Consider the following 18,357-nt stretch of genomic DNA (forward strand, 5'->3'; position numbering starts at 1 on the left):
GGAGCGGGGAAAGTCCCCATTTTCACTGGGACAGGTTATTTAACCATCAAAATGATTTCTAAACGGTTTTATTAAGTTGAAATAGTTGCCAAGTTCCCCTTTAATGTTGATGATCGTGTTATTTTAGCATATGTATCTGCTTACATATGCTATCACTTGTTTCTGCTTCTTCTCCTGTGTTTTGATCTGGAGATGCGGTACTGTACAGGAGATGTGTAATAGCGCCCCCTACTGTATAACAGTGAAAACTCGAAAAGTCGTAAAAACTTGTCAATGGCAGGGAAGCGTTTTCTCATAAAAGACGAGATAACTCGTCAATAGCAGGGGAAGAGTTAATGCATGAACACACAAAACAACTTTTCAAACCTGAACAGATTTTTATAACGCAAGGCATCATGCACTTGCAAACTTTGGAAATGGTTACAGGAAAACTGGGCATCATACACTAAACGACTGAGGATCACACTATCACACCAGACTTTCACTTCGGAGTCAGTCCGAACACAACTAAATCACGTAAACAACACATGCCTTGCTGCTAGAAGACACAAGACAGATGAAAGCAATATGTTCTAAAATTGGCTCAAAATAGCATAAAATACTTCCACCATATCCTGTATCAAAGAGAGTCCCATAGCACAGGATTGATGTGAATTTGAATTTGTTGTGAATGGATGTACAATTTGTTGTGTTCATGCATAAATTATATTGTAACTATTTTTAAAGGATTCATAACCTAGTATTACCTTGGATACCCACGCTCTATTATAGTCTTTCAGGCCCTTCTAAAAAAGAAAAGTGGAAAAAAAATAAACACAGAGCTCCTCTGACCCTTATTTCTGAAGGCATTATTGTCTCGCGAGATCTGATGCGATATTTTGGCTGTCGTGGACGGTTATTTTAATAATGCAAATCAGGGGCGCGTTGATTGGTGGCAGGAAGGAGGGGGGTTGACACCACAGGTAACTTCAGCATATCATTCCAAAATGACATCATGGCGCAAGTTGTGAATGAACCCGACCTGGCCGCGACCTACGGGATTCAACCATATATGTATGAGTCAGACTCTGAACCTGAGCTGGAAAGGGAAGATGTAGAGTCGATGGAAGGACGTCTACATCAAGATATCTCTGAATGGTAAAGACAATCATTTTGACTGAGACATACCTTTTATTTAATGTAGATTACATTAACGGAGATGTAGGCCTAGTCTACTTTTTTTATCAGCTTTCAGTGTTTATTGAGATCAACGTTTGCTATCATGTGGTGTTTTTGCCTTGTTTCACGTTGTGGTTTTTTAGACATTCAATATTTTTCTTCTACAGACATGTAACGTGATCTTTTTCTTTATGTTTATTATTACTTGACTGTTTGTTTTATTTATCTATCCTTATCTATTCTATAAAAAAATCAATACAATTATATATTGTCATAGTTATATAATATACAATTCTTCGCCTGATATTGCCCCAAATTTGTGAACGATTCCGGCGTAAAATGATTAGCACAGACACCTAACGTTAAGCCAGTGGGAAGGGTTGTAGGAACCGCATCATTAAAAATGAATTTAATCCACTAGTCCCTGACAGCTTGGTCCGTTCTTGGGAGAGAAAACACATTTACATGTTGATTCTGGCAGTCAACAACAGAGCAACTCACGTGTGCACTATGTTTCTGCATCTTTCGCGACTGAATATGAGGGGGAGTACGCTTCTAATACGCTTCACTTTTAAATATCGGCTTCCCGGCCAGTGTATAATCGTTAGGCAATCATAACATACATTGATTCTCGTGGAAAAGTGAAAATTACAGGTCATGACTCCTTTAAGTGTTGTGTTTTGTCTGAGAACAGAAGTGATGAGTGAACAAGATGGATGAATTTGCTACTCCTGTCTCATGTGCTTTATTGCTACTTACTAAAGGTGCTTGACTTGACTTACTCCTGACAGATACCACAAATTGGCAACGAAGACTAGGCTTTTTTTTCCGCTATCGTTGGTCACGAAGACGGCTGTTGCTAACGTGACTTGTCCAAGTTTTTTCCTGCCTGCTATGCCGTTGAGCCTGCTATGCCGTTCAGCAAATGGCTGCAGATTTCTGAAAATGATCTGCGGGTTATTGATGCTACAGAGGAAGCTTGGCCGGACGAAAGACAGAGATCGGTCCTGCTTCACTGCCTTCTCACAGAGGGACAACAGATTTTCTACTCATTGCCCAACACAGGCACGGCGTATGAGATGCAGAGGATGCACTGAAAGCCTACTTCGTGCCAAAAGCTAACATAGTAGCTGAACGCCTTCCCTAAACGCTGTCAGGCGCCTCACAAGACAAGACAACAAGTATGTTGTTGCTTTGCGAGAGCTTGTTTTTCATGCGAGTTTGGTGCCAGTACTGATGAAATGATTCACGATCAGTTAGTAGAGAATGTTCTTAGCCTAAAAATGTATATCACAGTATTTTTCAAAATTATACCAGTTTCATGGTATATGAGTTTTTTTTTTTTTTTTAAGCATGACTAGGTGTTAACCACATTTTCTACTGATTGAGAGAGGAAAAACTGCAGTAGATTGACTCAGAATGCCCTGTTTTACTGTCATGATTGAATATTGTAGAAAAATTAGTATTAATACAGGTTTGCAAGGCTTTTTACAAAGAGGTGCAAGCAGGAGGCGCTGTAGGAGCGGCAGAAACAGCAGTTTCCTCGGTAACGGCTGAATACTAAGCAGCAGCGCTCATAAACGATGCTTTATCAGGAAAGATAAAGAAAGATTAATGAAAATGACATTGAAACTTTTCTAAAGACAGTCAGTCCCTTCAAACATACATTCATATAAAAACACCTGCGCCGTGTTTTGACTTTGAAACGTACAGTGCTCATGTGTATTAAACGATGTCAAAGCCTTTTGGAAAATCTATTTGTGGCGGCCAGTGTTGATATTGTGAACCAATGGATGGGAAACACTGTAACATAATTTGACAGCTATCAATTATAGTTTAACCCATCTATCTTCACCCTCACGCTTAGTAACACATACAGCTGTTCCTCACCCACAGTGCAACAGTGAAAAGACCCTCTCAAACAGTGTCGCGCCACGCCGCGTTCCCAACGTTGTTTAAGCGACATACACCGGTATTGCGGTATATTAAAAATTCATATCATAACAAAGATAAATACCGGTATTCGGTATGAACTGGTATACTGCCCAGCACTAGCTTAGCCCATGAGAGACTTTTACTAGAAACTGAGTTGTTACAATAGCAAGCCAGATTGAATCTGCTACCGATCTGGATAAATCCACTTCAAATTCCCCCCAAGTTTTCGGCCCCGTACAAGCCGTGCAGCACACAGTAAAACGCAGAACAATGGCCACCTCTCAGTTGTGCTCAGGTGGGGAAGAGGGAGTGATGCTTTCTCTGTGGATCGAAGGCAAACTTAGCTAACGCTGCAAACCGCCTGACTGTAACTGTAGCATCCAGGAAGTGTTAAGAGTTCAGACATCACGCTAACCTGCTGATCAGCACCATCAAATACGCATGAGATACATGCAATTTTATTATCAGAAGTTGCTGTACTGTACACTGAACATTCAGCTTGTGCTCCCAGCATTACAAGCACAGTGTGTACTATATCTACTTCTGACTCACAGACTTGTGGTGGATTTGGTGGTTGACACTGGGGGCCCTATCTTGCACCCAGCGCAATTGACTTTGTGCACCAACGCATGTATCATTCCTATTTTGCACCCGCGCAAAGCGCGCTTTTCCCTCCACAGAAGCACATCGCTAAACTAGGGAATGAACTTGCGCTCCCTGGGCGGTTCAGCGCAAAAAAGGAGGCGTGTTCCGGCGCAAACGTTCCTTCATGCTATTTTGCAGGTTTAGAAAACAATTGCGCCACTAACCAGGAAAAAATAGTTTAAAGTCAGTGGCGCGTTGCGCATGTTATTCATATGCTATTTTAAGGGCGCATGCTTGGCCATAATCAATGTAGCGTGTGCACAACGCGCATACACTTTGATTCTCTCATCTACACAGAAGCAGCAGTTTTCATTTTTGCAAATCATACATTATTACGATAGATAGATAGATAGATAGATAGATAGATAGATAGATAGATAGATAGATAGATAGATAGATAGATAGATAGATAGATAGATAGATAGATAGATAGATAGATAGATAGATAGATAGACAATTTATTATAAAAGCATACATCTAGCTTACACATTTACCCAAATTATCATACGCCTTTTTAACCGAAGTTAATTTGGGTGGGTTTCTCCATCCCCAACGTCCCTGACGAGAGCGTTGCTCTCCTTGGCTGTGATCCGCTCCTCGCGTGCGTCTGGCAAATCCGCCGTTACAATAGGAATCCGCTTTAGAACAAGCGCGTCTGCTCTTAAAGGGAATGTGAGATGACGCTCTGATTGGTTTATTTTACGTTACGCCCAAACCACACCTATGAGTAATGAAGCTACTTCAGACCAACCCATTTTAGATTTGCGCCTGGCGCAAGAGTCATTTATCCCGCCGGGAAAATAGCAACAGCGCAAAGACCCCCCCACAAAGTTACTTGCGCTTTGCGCTTTGACACTTGCGTTTCAGATCGTTAAAATAGGGCCCTGGGTCTCCTGTATCTATCCAGCACTACAGCATAATGCAGTTTCACGTTCTTCGTGCCTTCTGGATGAAGATACAGAGCAGAGACTGTGCAGCGAATTGAGTTGACAGAGTTTAGCGATTTGGAGAAGAGAAAACTAAGAAACGAGCACATGCACACTTTGGTCAGACGTCAGAGCATTAACAATATGATTAAGGCGTTTACATGCCTTTTTCATTGCGCCACAGTTTAATGTGAATATGGTTACTACGATTATGAGCTTAATCGCATTAGTTTAATCACAATATTGCCAAAATCCCATTATAAATCGCATTATGAGGGTGCATGTAAACGCAGCTTTAGACTAGGCAAAGGTTCACAGGAGGAGAGGTAATACCTTCAACACACTGTGATTGGCTTATCACGCTATCACTATAGTTTTGTTTTCATATTGATAGTGTCATTCGTCATATAGATATATGCATTTAACCTGCAAACTGTTTAAACATCAAATACAGCTTGAAGTTACTGGACTTCTGCCACAACTCAACTGGTCACAAGACACATGACAACCAATGCCATTCACACAGCTGCACAACAAGTGAGGACCACAAAACCACAAGTCTGCTATTTGGGACTTACTGGAAACAAATCTTTGAAGAAAAAGGAGGGTCATTATAAAAGTATTAAAATCACATGGTATGTTTATTAAAGTATTTAAGAAACATAATATCAGATAAAATGTTTACATCAGTAATGTTTTCACCATTTTTCCACCAGTGAGAACTGATAATATTTTATAATATTATAAAATTTGATAATATCACTATAATATTTTAGTATGTCTGGTATACTACCTCAAAATGGTGCAAGCTAAATATTTTATTTAAACTTTTAATTTAATTTATTTTTTTAATTTGCATACAGCCTTTTATCCATTGGTAACAAGTGGGAATGCTTTGCAGAAATACACATGTTTGAATTAAAAATCTCTTAAGCCAGGTGATGAATGGGAGAGAGATAAATGAAGCACAAAACGTGTCCTTCAACCATGAGGAAGTTCTTCAGTTTGTTATCTCTCTTGAAAAGCTCAGGAGTGACCACAATGTCTGGCATTGAGGAAGACCTTTGCCAATGACATTACCCAAGGCTATCAAGCAATAAACATTCCCTGCAACTCCTGCGTCAGCAGAATGAAGCACGGCATGAAAAAACACTACATGTTTCCAGGAGGACTGCTTTTTAGCAGGAAGACTACAATGATTATGGTCAATTTCATTTCTCAAAATACTCCTTTTGTCTTGTTATACCTCAAATGCTGAGAAAAAAAAAACTATATTATATAGTATAGGTTTTATATGAAATTATATTTTTGAATCAAGAAAAAACATTTCATGGTGGCCAGCAAAAAAAACCCTCTCATTATTGTGAGAGTGAAAGAAATTGAAAATTACAACTGGATAATATTTTACTGTCTGAACAGACTGTTTTTGTTGTAATGAATTAATCAAAAATAAATAGCAAAAATTGGTACACAACACATCCTACCATGATGTGCCCGCAGTTGCCCTTTACAATTTAAATAATTCTCATTACGGTAGCTTTAAAATATATATATATATATATATATATATATATATATATATATATATATATATATATTAGAGGTGGGCATAGATAAATTTTTATAATCTAGATTAATCTAGATTAATTTTGAAATTAATCTAGATTAATCTAGATTAAAATGGCTCATTTGAATTCTGCCGAAGGCATTCAGAATATGTGTGCTACCCAAATAATGACTATAAAAGTAGGCTAAGTCTTTGAGAACGGGTTTCTCAAGCCAGGTGGCGCATTAGACCAGGGGCTCATCTCCTGTTTCCAAAATGCATCACAAACTGCTTGAGAAAGCTGTTCTACTCATAGACTGTAAAAGGTTACTTCTGTACTGTTACCATCCGTAGGCAACAAAGGCCTATGTTATTATCAACTACTATAGGCTATCAATTAGGGATGGGCGATATGGCCTAAAATCAAATCTATATTGTGATATACATTGCAGCCTCTTGCGATAACGATATACAGTATATTATAATAAAACCATTTCAGAACAGGTTACAGAGACCCTGCTAAACAACTGCTAATTTTTTTTTTTTTAAAGGGTATATGTAGTTTTGAGAACATATATTGTGCAAAACTGTAAGTATACAACATAATTTTGCAGATAAATAAAATTTAAGTACACTAGCTGCAGAGATCTTAAGTAGGTCTAATGTTTATTATAGCTTTGAGCTTATGAAACCCCAAATTTAAAGTTATAATATTGTCTAACTGATGTCTTTTCAGTTAAAAAGAAACACAACAACGATTCTTAAAATCGGGCGTAGACAGAGATTATGTGTTAACGTTACACCACTAAGATATATTGGAATGAGAATAATACGCGCGCGCTGGTATTCAGTGATATCATGTTTCGTTTTGAATTTGAGGTGGTAGAACGGATTAGTCGTGTGTTAACTTACCGAACCGTTACCCCACACACTCGGATAGTTTGCTGCTGTTTGTCGGACGGCTTAAATCCGAACCAAGTCCAAATAATGGATGTCGCAGCTTTCACTTTCAGCCGTGTTTACTTAAGATGACGACGAATATGCGTTGCAGCCGGGTTTACCTCGCGGCCGCGGGTAGATTGCGTCATCATAGCTTGTGTAGTAGAGCCATCTCCCAACCCAACTTGGGGAATAGATTAACGGCGATATTTTTTTTATCGCGCGATAAGAGTCTCGCGTTAACGCAGCGCATTAACGCTGATAACGGCCCACCACTAATATATATATATATATATATATATATATATACATAATTATCTTAAAAATAAGCTTCATATGACCCACCAGTCACACAATGACCTGTTTAAAAAAAAAAAAGATATCCAAGATTTTTAACAAGTGAAGATTTGTCCAATTTTCCATTCTAATGTGCTCTACTCCTCATCTGGACAGCAGGGTGGAGAAACCATACATGACTTATTTTGATGAACATGTCAGGTACTCACGCAGTCTCTATTTTTTTAAACTCTGGGATGGGTTCAGGTTTTCTGCGGAATATCAGCCAGTAGATGAGCAGGCCAGCGATGAGGGTGAAGAGGAAGAGGTCCAGGTTACTGAAGAAGGGCTCGTCCTCCTCCATCAGCTCCGGCTGAGTGGAGGGATCGGGCTGTGAGTCTGCCATTGATACGAGGAGCACAGCTGCATTAAGACAAAGCACATAACATACACTCGTTACACTCATGAAAATGTTAGATCATCTAAAAAAGAAATCTTTGGCAAATGCATTGCCATCTGTAAGTCTCATGTAAGGTGCAATCACACATTTAGTAACCTTGCACGGACAGTTTTATCGAAGGCAAACTAAATCTAAATAAAAAACCAAGGTATGCACTAGTCTTGCCACACAATACAGTATGATATACACATTCTATAAGTCAAAACTATTAATCTATTAAACGTTGTTTTTTTTTTTTAAGTGCCACAATACGGTTTGGTGGTATCCACTTTAAAAAATGAATCAATGAGTAAAAAATAAATAAAAATTGTGTGAATTTACACACTTAGTGATTTAGTTTATCCAAAAAGTGAGGTGTCAAGAGTAGTGCCTGTGTGGAATGAACGATGACCTCTGATGTCCTTAACAAAAAGGAGGCTTCAGTCACAAGATTTGCAAATTAACCATATGCAGCACAGGCCTGTCATTTTTTACCATCTGATTCAAGCCACAAATATTTATATCACCTCTCAAAAGAAGGAAAACAAAGATATGTGAACAAACTGCAAGTTTAGGGTTCGATACAGCACCAGAACTATTGGCTAAAAGTGGGACGGTCTAAAACAAACACTAATGTACTCAGACAGTGATCTTAAAAGATCAAATTCAATATACTGTACACCTTATTGACGATACAGGCAAGCAGATGAGCCAAGAATATGAATGCAACACACGCATTTTGCATAAAAAAGAAAATAAAAAAAAATCTATGGGAAAATGCTTAACGTGAAACTTTGCGCACTGCGTTCATATTCTAGGTTCATCTGCTTGCCTGTACATTAGGGGTGTAACGGTTCAAATTACTCACGGTTCGGTTTTTTTCACGGTTTTAGGGTTACGGTCTCGGTGCGTTCGGTATGTTTTATGTTCAGGGGGGAAAAGGACTAGCCTACTGTCAAATAAAAATAAAGAAAATAAGAGGTGCATACTGAATTTGGTGTTTATTATTGGAAGATCGCTATCGGCCGATAATCGCTTTGGGAAGTTTGATCTGTGGTCTAAAAAAGGCCGATCTCATGTTGACGACGCATAAAGACGCGCGCCTGCCGTGAGAAGTTCGCCATGACATGCAGCGGCGCCGTAAAATAAGTATAATGCTGAAGGTGACGGACAATTCATATTTCTTTATTAAATAACTTAGAGTGAATTTGTGAATAATTTCACAAACAGCGTGAGTGAATCACGGTGCACTCTCTCTCTTTCCCTCTCTAAATGCTCAAATGGCTTCACATCAGCACATCGCGTCTGCACTATAAGCGGCTGCACAGCTGACACAGGAAGTGTCACATTTCTTTTAAAGCGCACACACATAAGGCCGCCTCACAAACAGCTCGCGAGTACCAAATTGTTTTTATATGGTCAAATACACACAAATGTACACCATTACCGCCGTGACTGCAGTAAACACAGTCGGGTTTGTCTTAAGTGAACGTATACAGTTGAGAAAGATGTGTAACAGTATACTGGATCCGTGCAGCTCTTAAAGTGACAGCAGCCTAATAATCCTGCGCCTGTCTCTGTTTTTTTTCTTTGTCTTTTGTTGTTTGATTTACATCACTGCTCTTGAATGACTAACTTTTGTAACCTTAATTTTAAGGATTAATCTTATTTAATTTACTCAAGGAAGGCCATCCAGTATTATTTTACATTTGATTCCTTATTAAATGTCTACAAAAAGGTCTACATTAATAGACCTACCTGGGCAAAACAAAACAAAACTTAAAGCACTGTTTATTTTATTTGTGTCTTTAATCCATTTTATTTATTTGTGCTACTGCTGCTTGTAAATTGTTTATTTGTTCTTATTTTATTACTGACTGTTTACTTGTCTTTTTTGTGAATTCAGTTCAGAGTTTGAAATCAGGCTTGTGCTGTGTGTTGGCTATTGGCCCACTGTTCAAACATTTAGGTGAGATAATTATAAATTTTTTGAAAAATGTCTAAATGATTGAAAGCACTTCTCATTTAATATGGTTGCACGATGTATCGTTTAGCATCGATATCGCGATGTGCGCTTCCACAATAGTCACATTTGTGCTTGTCATGTGCAAAGTCGAGTATAGCGGTCATTGATACGTGATCAGCTGACCCCAGGTTCAGAACGCATGTGACTCACAGATTAACTGCAAAGTTTAACCATCATAGAGTGAAAGTTTATCATTTGCATGTGTCGCTATAATGATATAATAACTGTTGTCATCAAAGTAAGTTTCATTCATAATTCTCCCGCTTTTAAACCGGTATAAAATTTCATACTGGTATTGCCCCACATAATCGGTATAACCGGTCTGTTAGCTTATATCATGACAAGCCTAGTATGCTCAAACAAATCCTCTCTGGTTTCAAGCATTATTCATTCATTTAGCTATTCCTCCAAAAACAAACACTTGAATATTCGACTTAAATGTTAGTATTACTTAATGTCAAAACAAACTGATCCAAATAAGCCAAACCATCAATGAAATTAATATCCAACCTTCTTTATCACCTGATGGCAAACAACACTACTTTTATCTCACAGCTGTGCTTATAAACATTGCCATGTTCAGCCTACAAAGTCCACATCACCACCATAGCAACCGGGCTCCTATACCAACCTTTCAGTGCGGTAATATTAAGAGCATATAGTTTCACTGTCATCTGAGGGAAAGGTACTGTAAAAGTCATTAATACTGGAACTTATTAAAGTCATTGGAAATAGAGCTGTTCAATTTTAAAATAGCCAAGCTGTGTTAACATTACTTATTTCCGCCACATAAGAAAAAAAATCATTCTCTGGTAAATCAAAATGATGAGATGAAAAGTCAGAATTATGACATACTAAATAAAAATCATGACATACTAAATAAAAATTATGACATAAAAAGACATAATTATGAGATTAAAAAGTCAAAATTATGACAGAAAGTTTTAGTCATAATTTAGGCTAGACTTTTCTTCTCATAATTATGACCTACCAGATATGCTTTTTTTTCTTATGTGGTGGAAATGGGCTTTCATAGACGTGCATGCTTTGTTCTACAACATAAATGACATAATTTTAAAAACTCAAGCTGCTGACATACAAGAAGGACTATAAAGGTTGTCCGATTTATCAAGTACATAAACTCAAATGTGGTTGTTGCCCGTATTTAGCACTTCATTTTCTTATAAAATACAGCAGCTTTAAAATTACTGGCCATAATTCATGCACCCATCATGAAAATAAAGAGGAAGGAAAAAATTGTGAACCTATCATTTGACAAATCTGTCAAACCACATGTTCGAAAAAAAAAAAAACTGCTTTGTCAGCATCAGGAACATGATAAACATGATGAAGCATTTCATGCGAAAAACTGACGTGTCTCAGAAGACCAAACTAATGGTGATAGAAATGATTGGAGTCAACTGCAAATGATCTCTAGAAAAAAGAAAAGTGCAGTACACCAAACTTTAATCTTTGCAATACTGTTGTACATAACAAGCGTGATGTTCCAACTCAGATTTTGATTACATTTATTTTGTACACATAATTACTATTGTATTTAAGTATAATCACAGTATTTTAGTTAGTTAATTCATGAACTATGTGAAATTGCACTAAATATTCACATTTCACACTTTTTTTACATTTAAGGCAAGAAGTTCACAATATGCATAATCAACATTGTGTGAATCCATGAAGCCAAATTAATAATACGGTTAAAGGCAAGCTAACTTACTTCCTCAACAATGCAGAAAACTACTTATTAAATTACCAAACCACAGAGTATATAGGCTAATTGTAAACGTAAAAAAATGTGGTAATCAATGAGCATACTAAAATGTTGAGCAAACATGGGAAATCTAAACAGTAAAATAAACTCTGAATCAAAACTCATTAGATGTGTAGTTTGAGGTCTTTTTTGTTTCTATAAAACTGAAGAACAACAAACTGAGAACTAAAGACACACAATACTAATCCACTGCAAATCTTTAGCGCAGAAGGTTGACTTCTATGTTGATACCAACTTTAAGAGAGAGTTTTAAAACACAGAAGTTTGCGAAAAGTTCTTACCTGCTCCCTTCAGCACTGACAAGAGATTCACGCGATGCGGAAAACTGATGTGATGTCACTCCTCCGTCATCCACACTCGACTGGTCCATTCCGCGGAGAGGGGGGAGACCAGACAAATATTTGTAAATGTATTTTGCGTGGATAAATAAAATCATATTTATCTGTAGTGATTATTTTTTGTAGTTTCAAATATGTAGTAGTGTGTCCTTATTTTGCGTTGTGGTAGTATAAAGCAGTGTAAGTTTTACTAAAAGATATATCCACCTGATGAAGCAGTGGACGCTTCTAAAAAATGTTTTGTAATGCTGCACATGCAACGTGAAATAATTCATTTCAAAGTGCAACGGGTTAAGGGTGATGGTTATGCAATCATTAGGATGATACAACATGTTTTCACGTCCCTGAATCCGCAGTAAACTTTCCTCCGTCGTGAGGTTACTAAAATATAACGACGTGAAACAAAAAGTTTGTCATGTTTTCTAATAAATGAATTGCCTTTCAATAAGGTGAGTATTAAATCAAAGTTTAATCTCTCATATAGACACGTACGATCAGATTATGTTTGGTCATGAAATTAGAAAATGAATATGTTTAATTGCAAAAGTAAAATCTGGAATGGGCTTAATATGTGTTCCAGATGTGTTCCAAAAACGCCAACTTTTAATGTAAATTATTCACTTTTTTTATTAAATGAACACTTAAGTTTTGATTAGTCAGTCTAACGAACTTCTGATCATCTGGTCAATCTAAACCTTTTATCTAGATTTTTCTTTCTTCTTTAGGGAGAGTTCAACACCTCATGCTATGTCAATCCAAACCCATAAGCCTTTGGTTAATATTTGCATTACAAATGAAAATATATTTAATGACACCTGAGAGGTTACCCACTGATCAAAGTTACGTCCAAAAGAGTCTTTTTTACATCTTTGTCATACATTTAAAAAAGACATCCCCTGAAGAGCCAGAATGAACATTTTTATTACATCTTTTTATGACGTCTTCTGAATGTCCGATATTCGACCTCTGTGCAATGTCAAACTAGTTAAAATGTGGTCTTTGTTGACGTATTTTTAACGACGTATAACCTTACGGAACGAAGATATATTTCCATATATTTATGATCAGTATATTATATGGTGTAAATATACTGAAAGAATATGAGAATATGCTGCATGTTGCTTTATTTAAAAGGCATGTAACTGTAATGCAGAGATTTTTTTTTTTTTTTATGTATTTATTATTTAATCAGTTAAGTTTCAGACATGCACAAAGCATTTGCAGTTTAATAAATAGAGATAAATCCACAGTCTGTAATTGTCCCAACACTTTTCAGTTATTGTCTCTTGTTCAACACAGTAGTTCTTCCTACTCCATCTCTGCCAGCTCCACCATGGTCCCTTCTAGAGGTCAACCGATATTTTTCTGCTGTTTAAGTATGTTTCTATAATCGGATATCGGTTTTGTAATATCGGATACACCAGTAAATGGCCTTATTGAGAGTCACACATAAGACCGCTATTACAGCACTTTGTCTGACGGGAGACGAGTCAACAACAGTGCATAGGTAAAGTAACTTGCTTTGCTTTAATTAATAAACTTTATTTAACATTACAGTAATTATTTGCAAGGATAAAATGTGTTACATAAATGCTCGATATGTAGCACTAAGAAATGGAGACAAACTCACAGAGTCACGTAATATGTCACGTCACGTCCCAAAAACCTAACTTTGCATAAATTAAATGAAACAGCCCTGAATCATTGCCCTTGCAATGATGCATTCACTGTTTTGTTTGTTACTTTCCTGACAATGTGTAGTCTACTTATTCCGATGTAGCTGTCTTCTCTTTTAAAACTGTAGTTTAGTAAATGATTACGTTTATGCAAAGTTGAAAGACTCCCCTGCTATTTATTTATTCTACATTTGAAAACATTAACCTTAAATGTATTGCTCCCATGGTTAATATTAGTGTTGCTGCTGCTGTTAGACATAAAAAAAGATGTTTTATATGTGTAATATGGAAGACTACTAATTTTCAACCCCTTTTTTGTTTTTAAGATGACTAAAAGGGGGAAAAATCCAAGTATGGACTTAGTTCACACAATCATTACCAAGGGTGGAAGAGTGCAAAGAATTCCAAAGGAATGTAAGCTTGGGGTTAAAAAGGCATTAAGACATTCAAACTACACCTCCCAAAATGTTTGAAAAGCAGACAAAGTGGCTGACATCTGATGCCTGCTCAAAAACACTTGGCATGATGCTTACAGTGATAATTGCTACAGAAAATCAACTTCTCACAATATTTGGAAAGAAAGGATTTTAGAGATTGGATTGCTGCTGCAGAACCAAGAGATACACGGAAAAGTGAAACGTTGAGTTGTTAACCAGTATTCACAGCAGAATAGTTGAAAAGGTTAAAGTGCTGCTAAAGCCTGATAAAGCAGATTATAACTTGGCTTTTTCCACAGACTGCTGGTCTGGTGCAACTGAATCCCTAATGAGTCTAACATGCCATTTCATTGATGATTAGTGGATTCACAGGCAAGCAATTCTGAACACAAAGCAATGATTTGATAACACACTGGGGAGTGCTTTAGTGAGGCATGCTGGAACAATGGTAAATTGACAAAGATAGAGCGGTTCTTGTTCTCAGGGACAGTGGTGCTACCATTTTTAAAGGTATGAGAATTACTGAACTGCCTGACGTGATCTGCAGTGCCCTCACATTACATCTTGTTGTCAATGATGGCCTTAACTTACTTAAGAGTTGTTCAAAATATTATATTAGTGCTGAGAAGGTGTGATACCCATTTTAATAATTCATTATCAGCCAAACAGCGTCTAGCACTGATCCAGCAGGAGCTTGGCCTACCTGTACAAGCCATCATCCAGGCTGGCCCAACCCGATGGGATTTCACTTGGCACATGGCGGTCAGGATGCAAGAGTAAAAATGGGCTTTGAACATATGCTAAGTGAGCATTGTGGGTTCGCCAGCCTAAGCATTGGAATTTTCCTGTAATATTGAGACCCTGGAGATGAGCCACTACAAAAGTTCAGTGTCGTTCATCATCCCGTCTGTGAGGCCCCTCCTCTCGTGGGATTAAAACAATAAAACAAGAGTTGTTGGAGAGTCTCAACCATCGGTTTGCAAAAGTGGAGGAGGTGAAATATGTGGGCCTTGCCTGTCTTCTGGATCTAAGATACAAATCACATGTATTTTCATTTGACACCACCCTGGTCATTTGATTGCAGTACCCTTTCAGAAAGGCCCCAGGCCAGAAGAAACTGATTGATGATATGTATGACACTTTACTTGGTGCTAGCTCTGAAGTTGCTGGGTCTAGACTTGAAGGAGGGCTTCGGCAGTATCTTATGAAACCAATAACTGATGGATAGATGGGCAAGCTTCTTGAACGGTGGAAACAAAATGAGAAAAGAGATGAGGACACTGAGAGAATAGAAAGTGACTGAAGGAAGAGAAGGCATGGCTAGTGAGGAGAGACAGGGACATGTGACACTACCAGTCAGCCACCAGCCAGTCAATTTAATATTTAAAAAAATTATATATATAAAAAGACAATTAAAAAAATCACCAAGAAAGCAAAGGCAGCAAGAAAATAGGGGAAATGCAGCTCTTTAAGAAGACAATGAAAATTGGGGACAAAATATTAACTTTTTCAACAGACCAAATTAAGGCACTAGGCAGACTAATTAAGGCACTGGAGCAATGGCACAGTTAAGAAGGTGTTAACATTTCAGGAATCAGAACCCTGCAAAGAAAGATGCAATGTGTTAAATGTGAGCCTGGTCTGTTAACAGAGATCCTTGCTTTCCTAAAATTAAAGGAAGATGGATTGACAGTCCTTGAAAGGAAGTGTGCGTTGTCCTTGGATGAAATGTCAATCACTCCAAGTGTGGAGTGCACATGCTCACAGGCAAATAGTCTCTGGTCACTTTGACAAAATGAAGGTTGGTCTTGCTCCCAGTGTATCCAGTAAGGCAACAAGTACATGGTGCAGCAAGAAAGCCACCTTCTGTCCTACCTGACTACAGCAGTGTTCATGGTGAAAGTTGATCATTGGTTCGATCTGATTGTCATCTTGCCATCCAATTAAAGCCCTTGCCAGCATGTGAAAAATCCAAAACGGCAACACAGCACAATAATGACAGTCCTGCTGGAGAAAACAGTATCTTAGTGAACTTTAAAGGAACACGCCGACTTTTTGGGACTTTAACTTATTCACCGTATCCTCCAGAGTTAGATAAGTCCACACATACCCTTCTCATCTCTGTGCGTGCCGTAACTTTGTCTGACGCACCCACCGCTAGCCTAGCTTAGCACAAAGACTGGAGGTAAACGGCTCCAACTAGGTCACATGAGACACAGCCATCTAATAACGTATACATACTGGGAACTAAATTCTCAGAAGGCGAAGCACTGCTACTTGGGCGGAGTGATTTGCTCGCAGCAACTGAGAAGCCCCGTGACGAGGAGCAGAGAGTTCGCTCAGAGTTCTGCGCAGAAGTAGCAGTGCTTCCCCTTCTGAGAATATAGTTCCCAGTGTGTATACGGTTAGAAGATGGCTGTGTTTCATGTGACCTTGTTATTTGTACACGTTGTGACTATACAAATCACGACATGCTGACGATATTCAGCTGTATATTTCTTCAAAACCTAACGAAACTTATCAATTCACAAAATTAACGGAATGCATAGCGGATATAAAAAATTTGATGACTCGTAATTTCCTACTTCTAAATTCTGAAAAAACAGAGTTTCTAATTATTGGACAAAAAACTTCCTCACGTAATAACCTAGAATACTGTCTAACACTCGATGGCTGCTCTGTTAAGTCTTCGTCGTCGGTTAGGAACCTGGGTGTGCTCTTTGATACCAATCTTTCATTTGAAAGTCACGTGTCTAGTATCTGTAAAACTGCATTTTTCCATCTTAAAAATATATCTAAATTACGCCATATGCTCTCATTGACAAATGCGGAACAATTAGTTCATGCGTTCATGACCTCAAGGCTAGATTATTGTAATGCTCTACTGGGTGGTTGCCCTGCACGCTTAATAAACAAACTACAGCTGGTTCAAAACGCAGCAGCTCGAGTTCTTACCAGAACCAGGAAGTATGACCATATTAGCCCAGTTCTGTCAAAACTGCATTGGCTCCCTATTAAACATCGCATAAATTTTAAAATATTGCTGATTACTTACAAAGCACTAAATGGTTTAGCTCCGCAGTACTTGAGCGAGCTCTTAACGCATTATAGTCCTTCACGTCTATTGTGATCTCAAAATTCCGGCCAGTTACTAATACCTAGAATATAAAAATTGACTGCTGGCGGTAGATCCTTCTCCTATTCAGCACCAAAACTCTGGAACAGTCTTCCTACCATTGTCCGGGAAGCAGACACACTCTGTCAGTTCAAAGCCAGATTAAAGACACATCTCTTTGACCTAGCATTCACATAATACATTATACACTTCTATAATTTAATGTTAGGCTGCATAGATTCGGTCAGCCGGAACCGAGAACACTTCCCATAAATCCTGATGTACTCGTTACATCATGAGAAGAATGCCATCCACGCTAATTTTAGTGTCTGTGTTTATCCCAAGGTTTTCCTGCAGCCTGCCGGATCCAGGCCGTATCCAGATCTGACGAAGGACCTTCGCCTGGAACCGATGACAACGCAGTGCTGAAGTGCCAACTAGTCTCTCCCTATGGAGGATCCCTCTACAACTATACAGATAAGGCGTTGTCGGGAAAATTCGTTTCGCCTTCCTACCCCAAAGCAACAAAATAAAATAAAATTCTTTATCAAAATTTATAAGGAAAGACAAGTACTTTGTTTAGGCTTGGCTTGTAGGGAATTCCAAACCTGCGTATATTCAAACGCACATAACTATAGAACCAATTCTAAATGCGCATGTGAACGCCATCAGCGTTTCTCACAGGTTCGCGTTTAAAGTCTGTGTAGAGGGAATGGTGTCGTCTTAGCGGCCCCTAATTTAATAACAAATGATCGTTGCGACGGAAGCAAATCAATCAAAACTAACTTTAGATGGAAAATAACTTAACTCTGCTATAAAGCCAAAACAATCTCTGTTACCTTAAATTATACGCTTATCTCTGTAAAGCTGCTTTGAAACAATCTACATTGTTAAAAGCGCTATATAAATGAAGATGACTTGACTTGACTTGACGACATGTAAAAAGGAAAATGTTGGCGTTATTTTGTCACTTATTGGGAGCAGTATGCTAGCTGGAGCCATTTACCTCCAGTCTTTGTGCTAAGCTAGGCTAGCGGTGGGTGCGCCAGACAGAGTTACGGCACGCACGGAGATGAAGAGGGTATGTATGGACTTATCTAACTCTAGGGGAT

The 18,357-nt window shown here is 38.2% G+C and overlaps 1 protein-coding gene across 1 annotated transcript in view; it reads right to left on the reverse strand.

The window, feature by feature from the left end:
• porb (P450 (cytochrome) oxidoreductase b) overlaps nucleotides 1-12,052 on the reverse strand; it is a 56,595-nt gene extending 44,543 nt beyond the window's left edge. Inside the window, exons 1-2 of the mRNA XM_081369882.1 lie at nucleotides 11,961-12,052; nucleotides 7,656-7,848 (exon numbers count right to left, since the gene is read on the reverse strand). Of these exons, the coding sequence (XP_081226008.1) occupies nucleotides 7,656-7,831 (176 nt within the window). The 5' untranslated portion in view covers nucleotides 7,832-7,848; nucleotides 11,961-12,052. The remainder of the gene's footprint in view (nucleotides 1-7,655; nucleotides 7,849-11,960) is intronic.
• Nucleotides 12,053-18,357: the final 6,305 nt, after the last annotated feature.

The sequence above is a fragment of the Scardinius erythrophthalmus genome (genome assembly GCF_964197995.2).
Source record: "Scardinius erythrophthalmus genome assembly, chromosome: 7".
NCBI lineage: Eukaryota > Metazoa > Chordata > Actinopteri > Cypriniformes > Leuciscidae > Scardinius > Scardinius erythrophthalmus.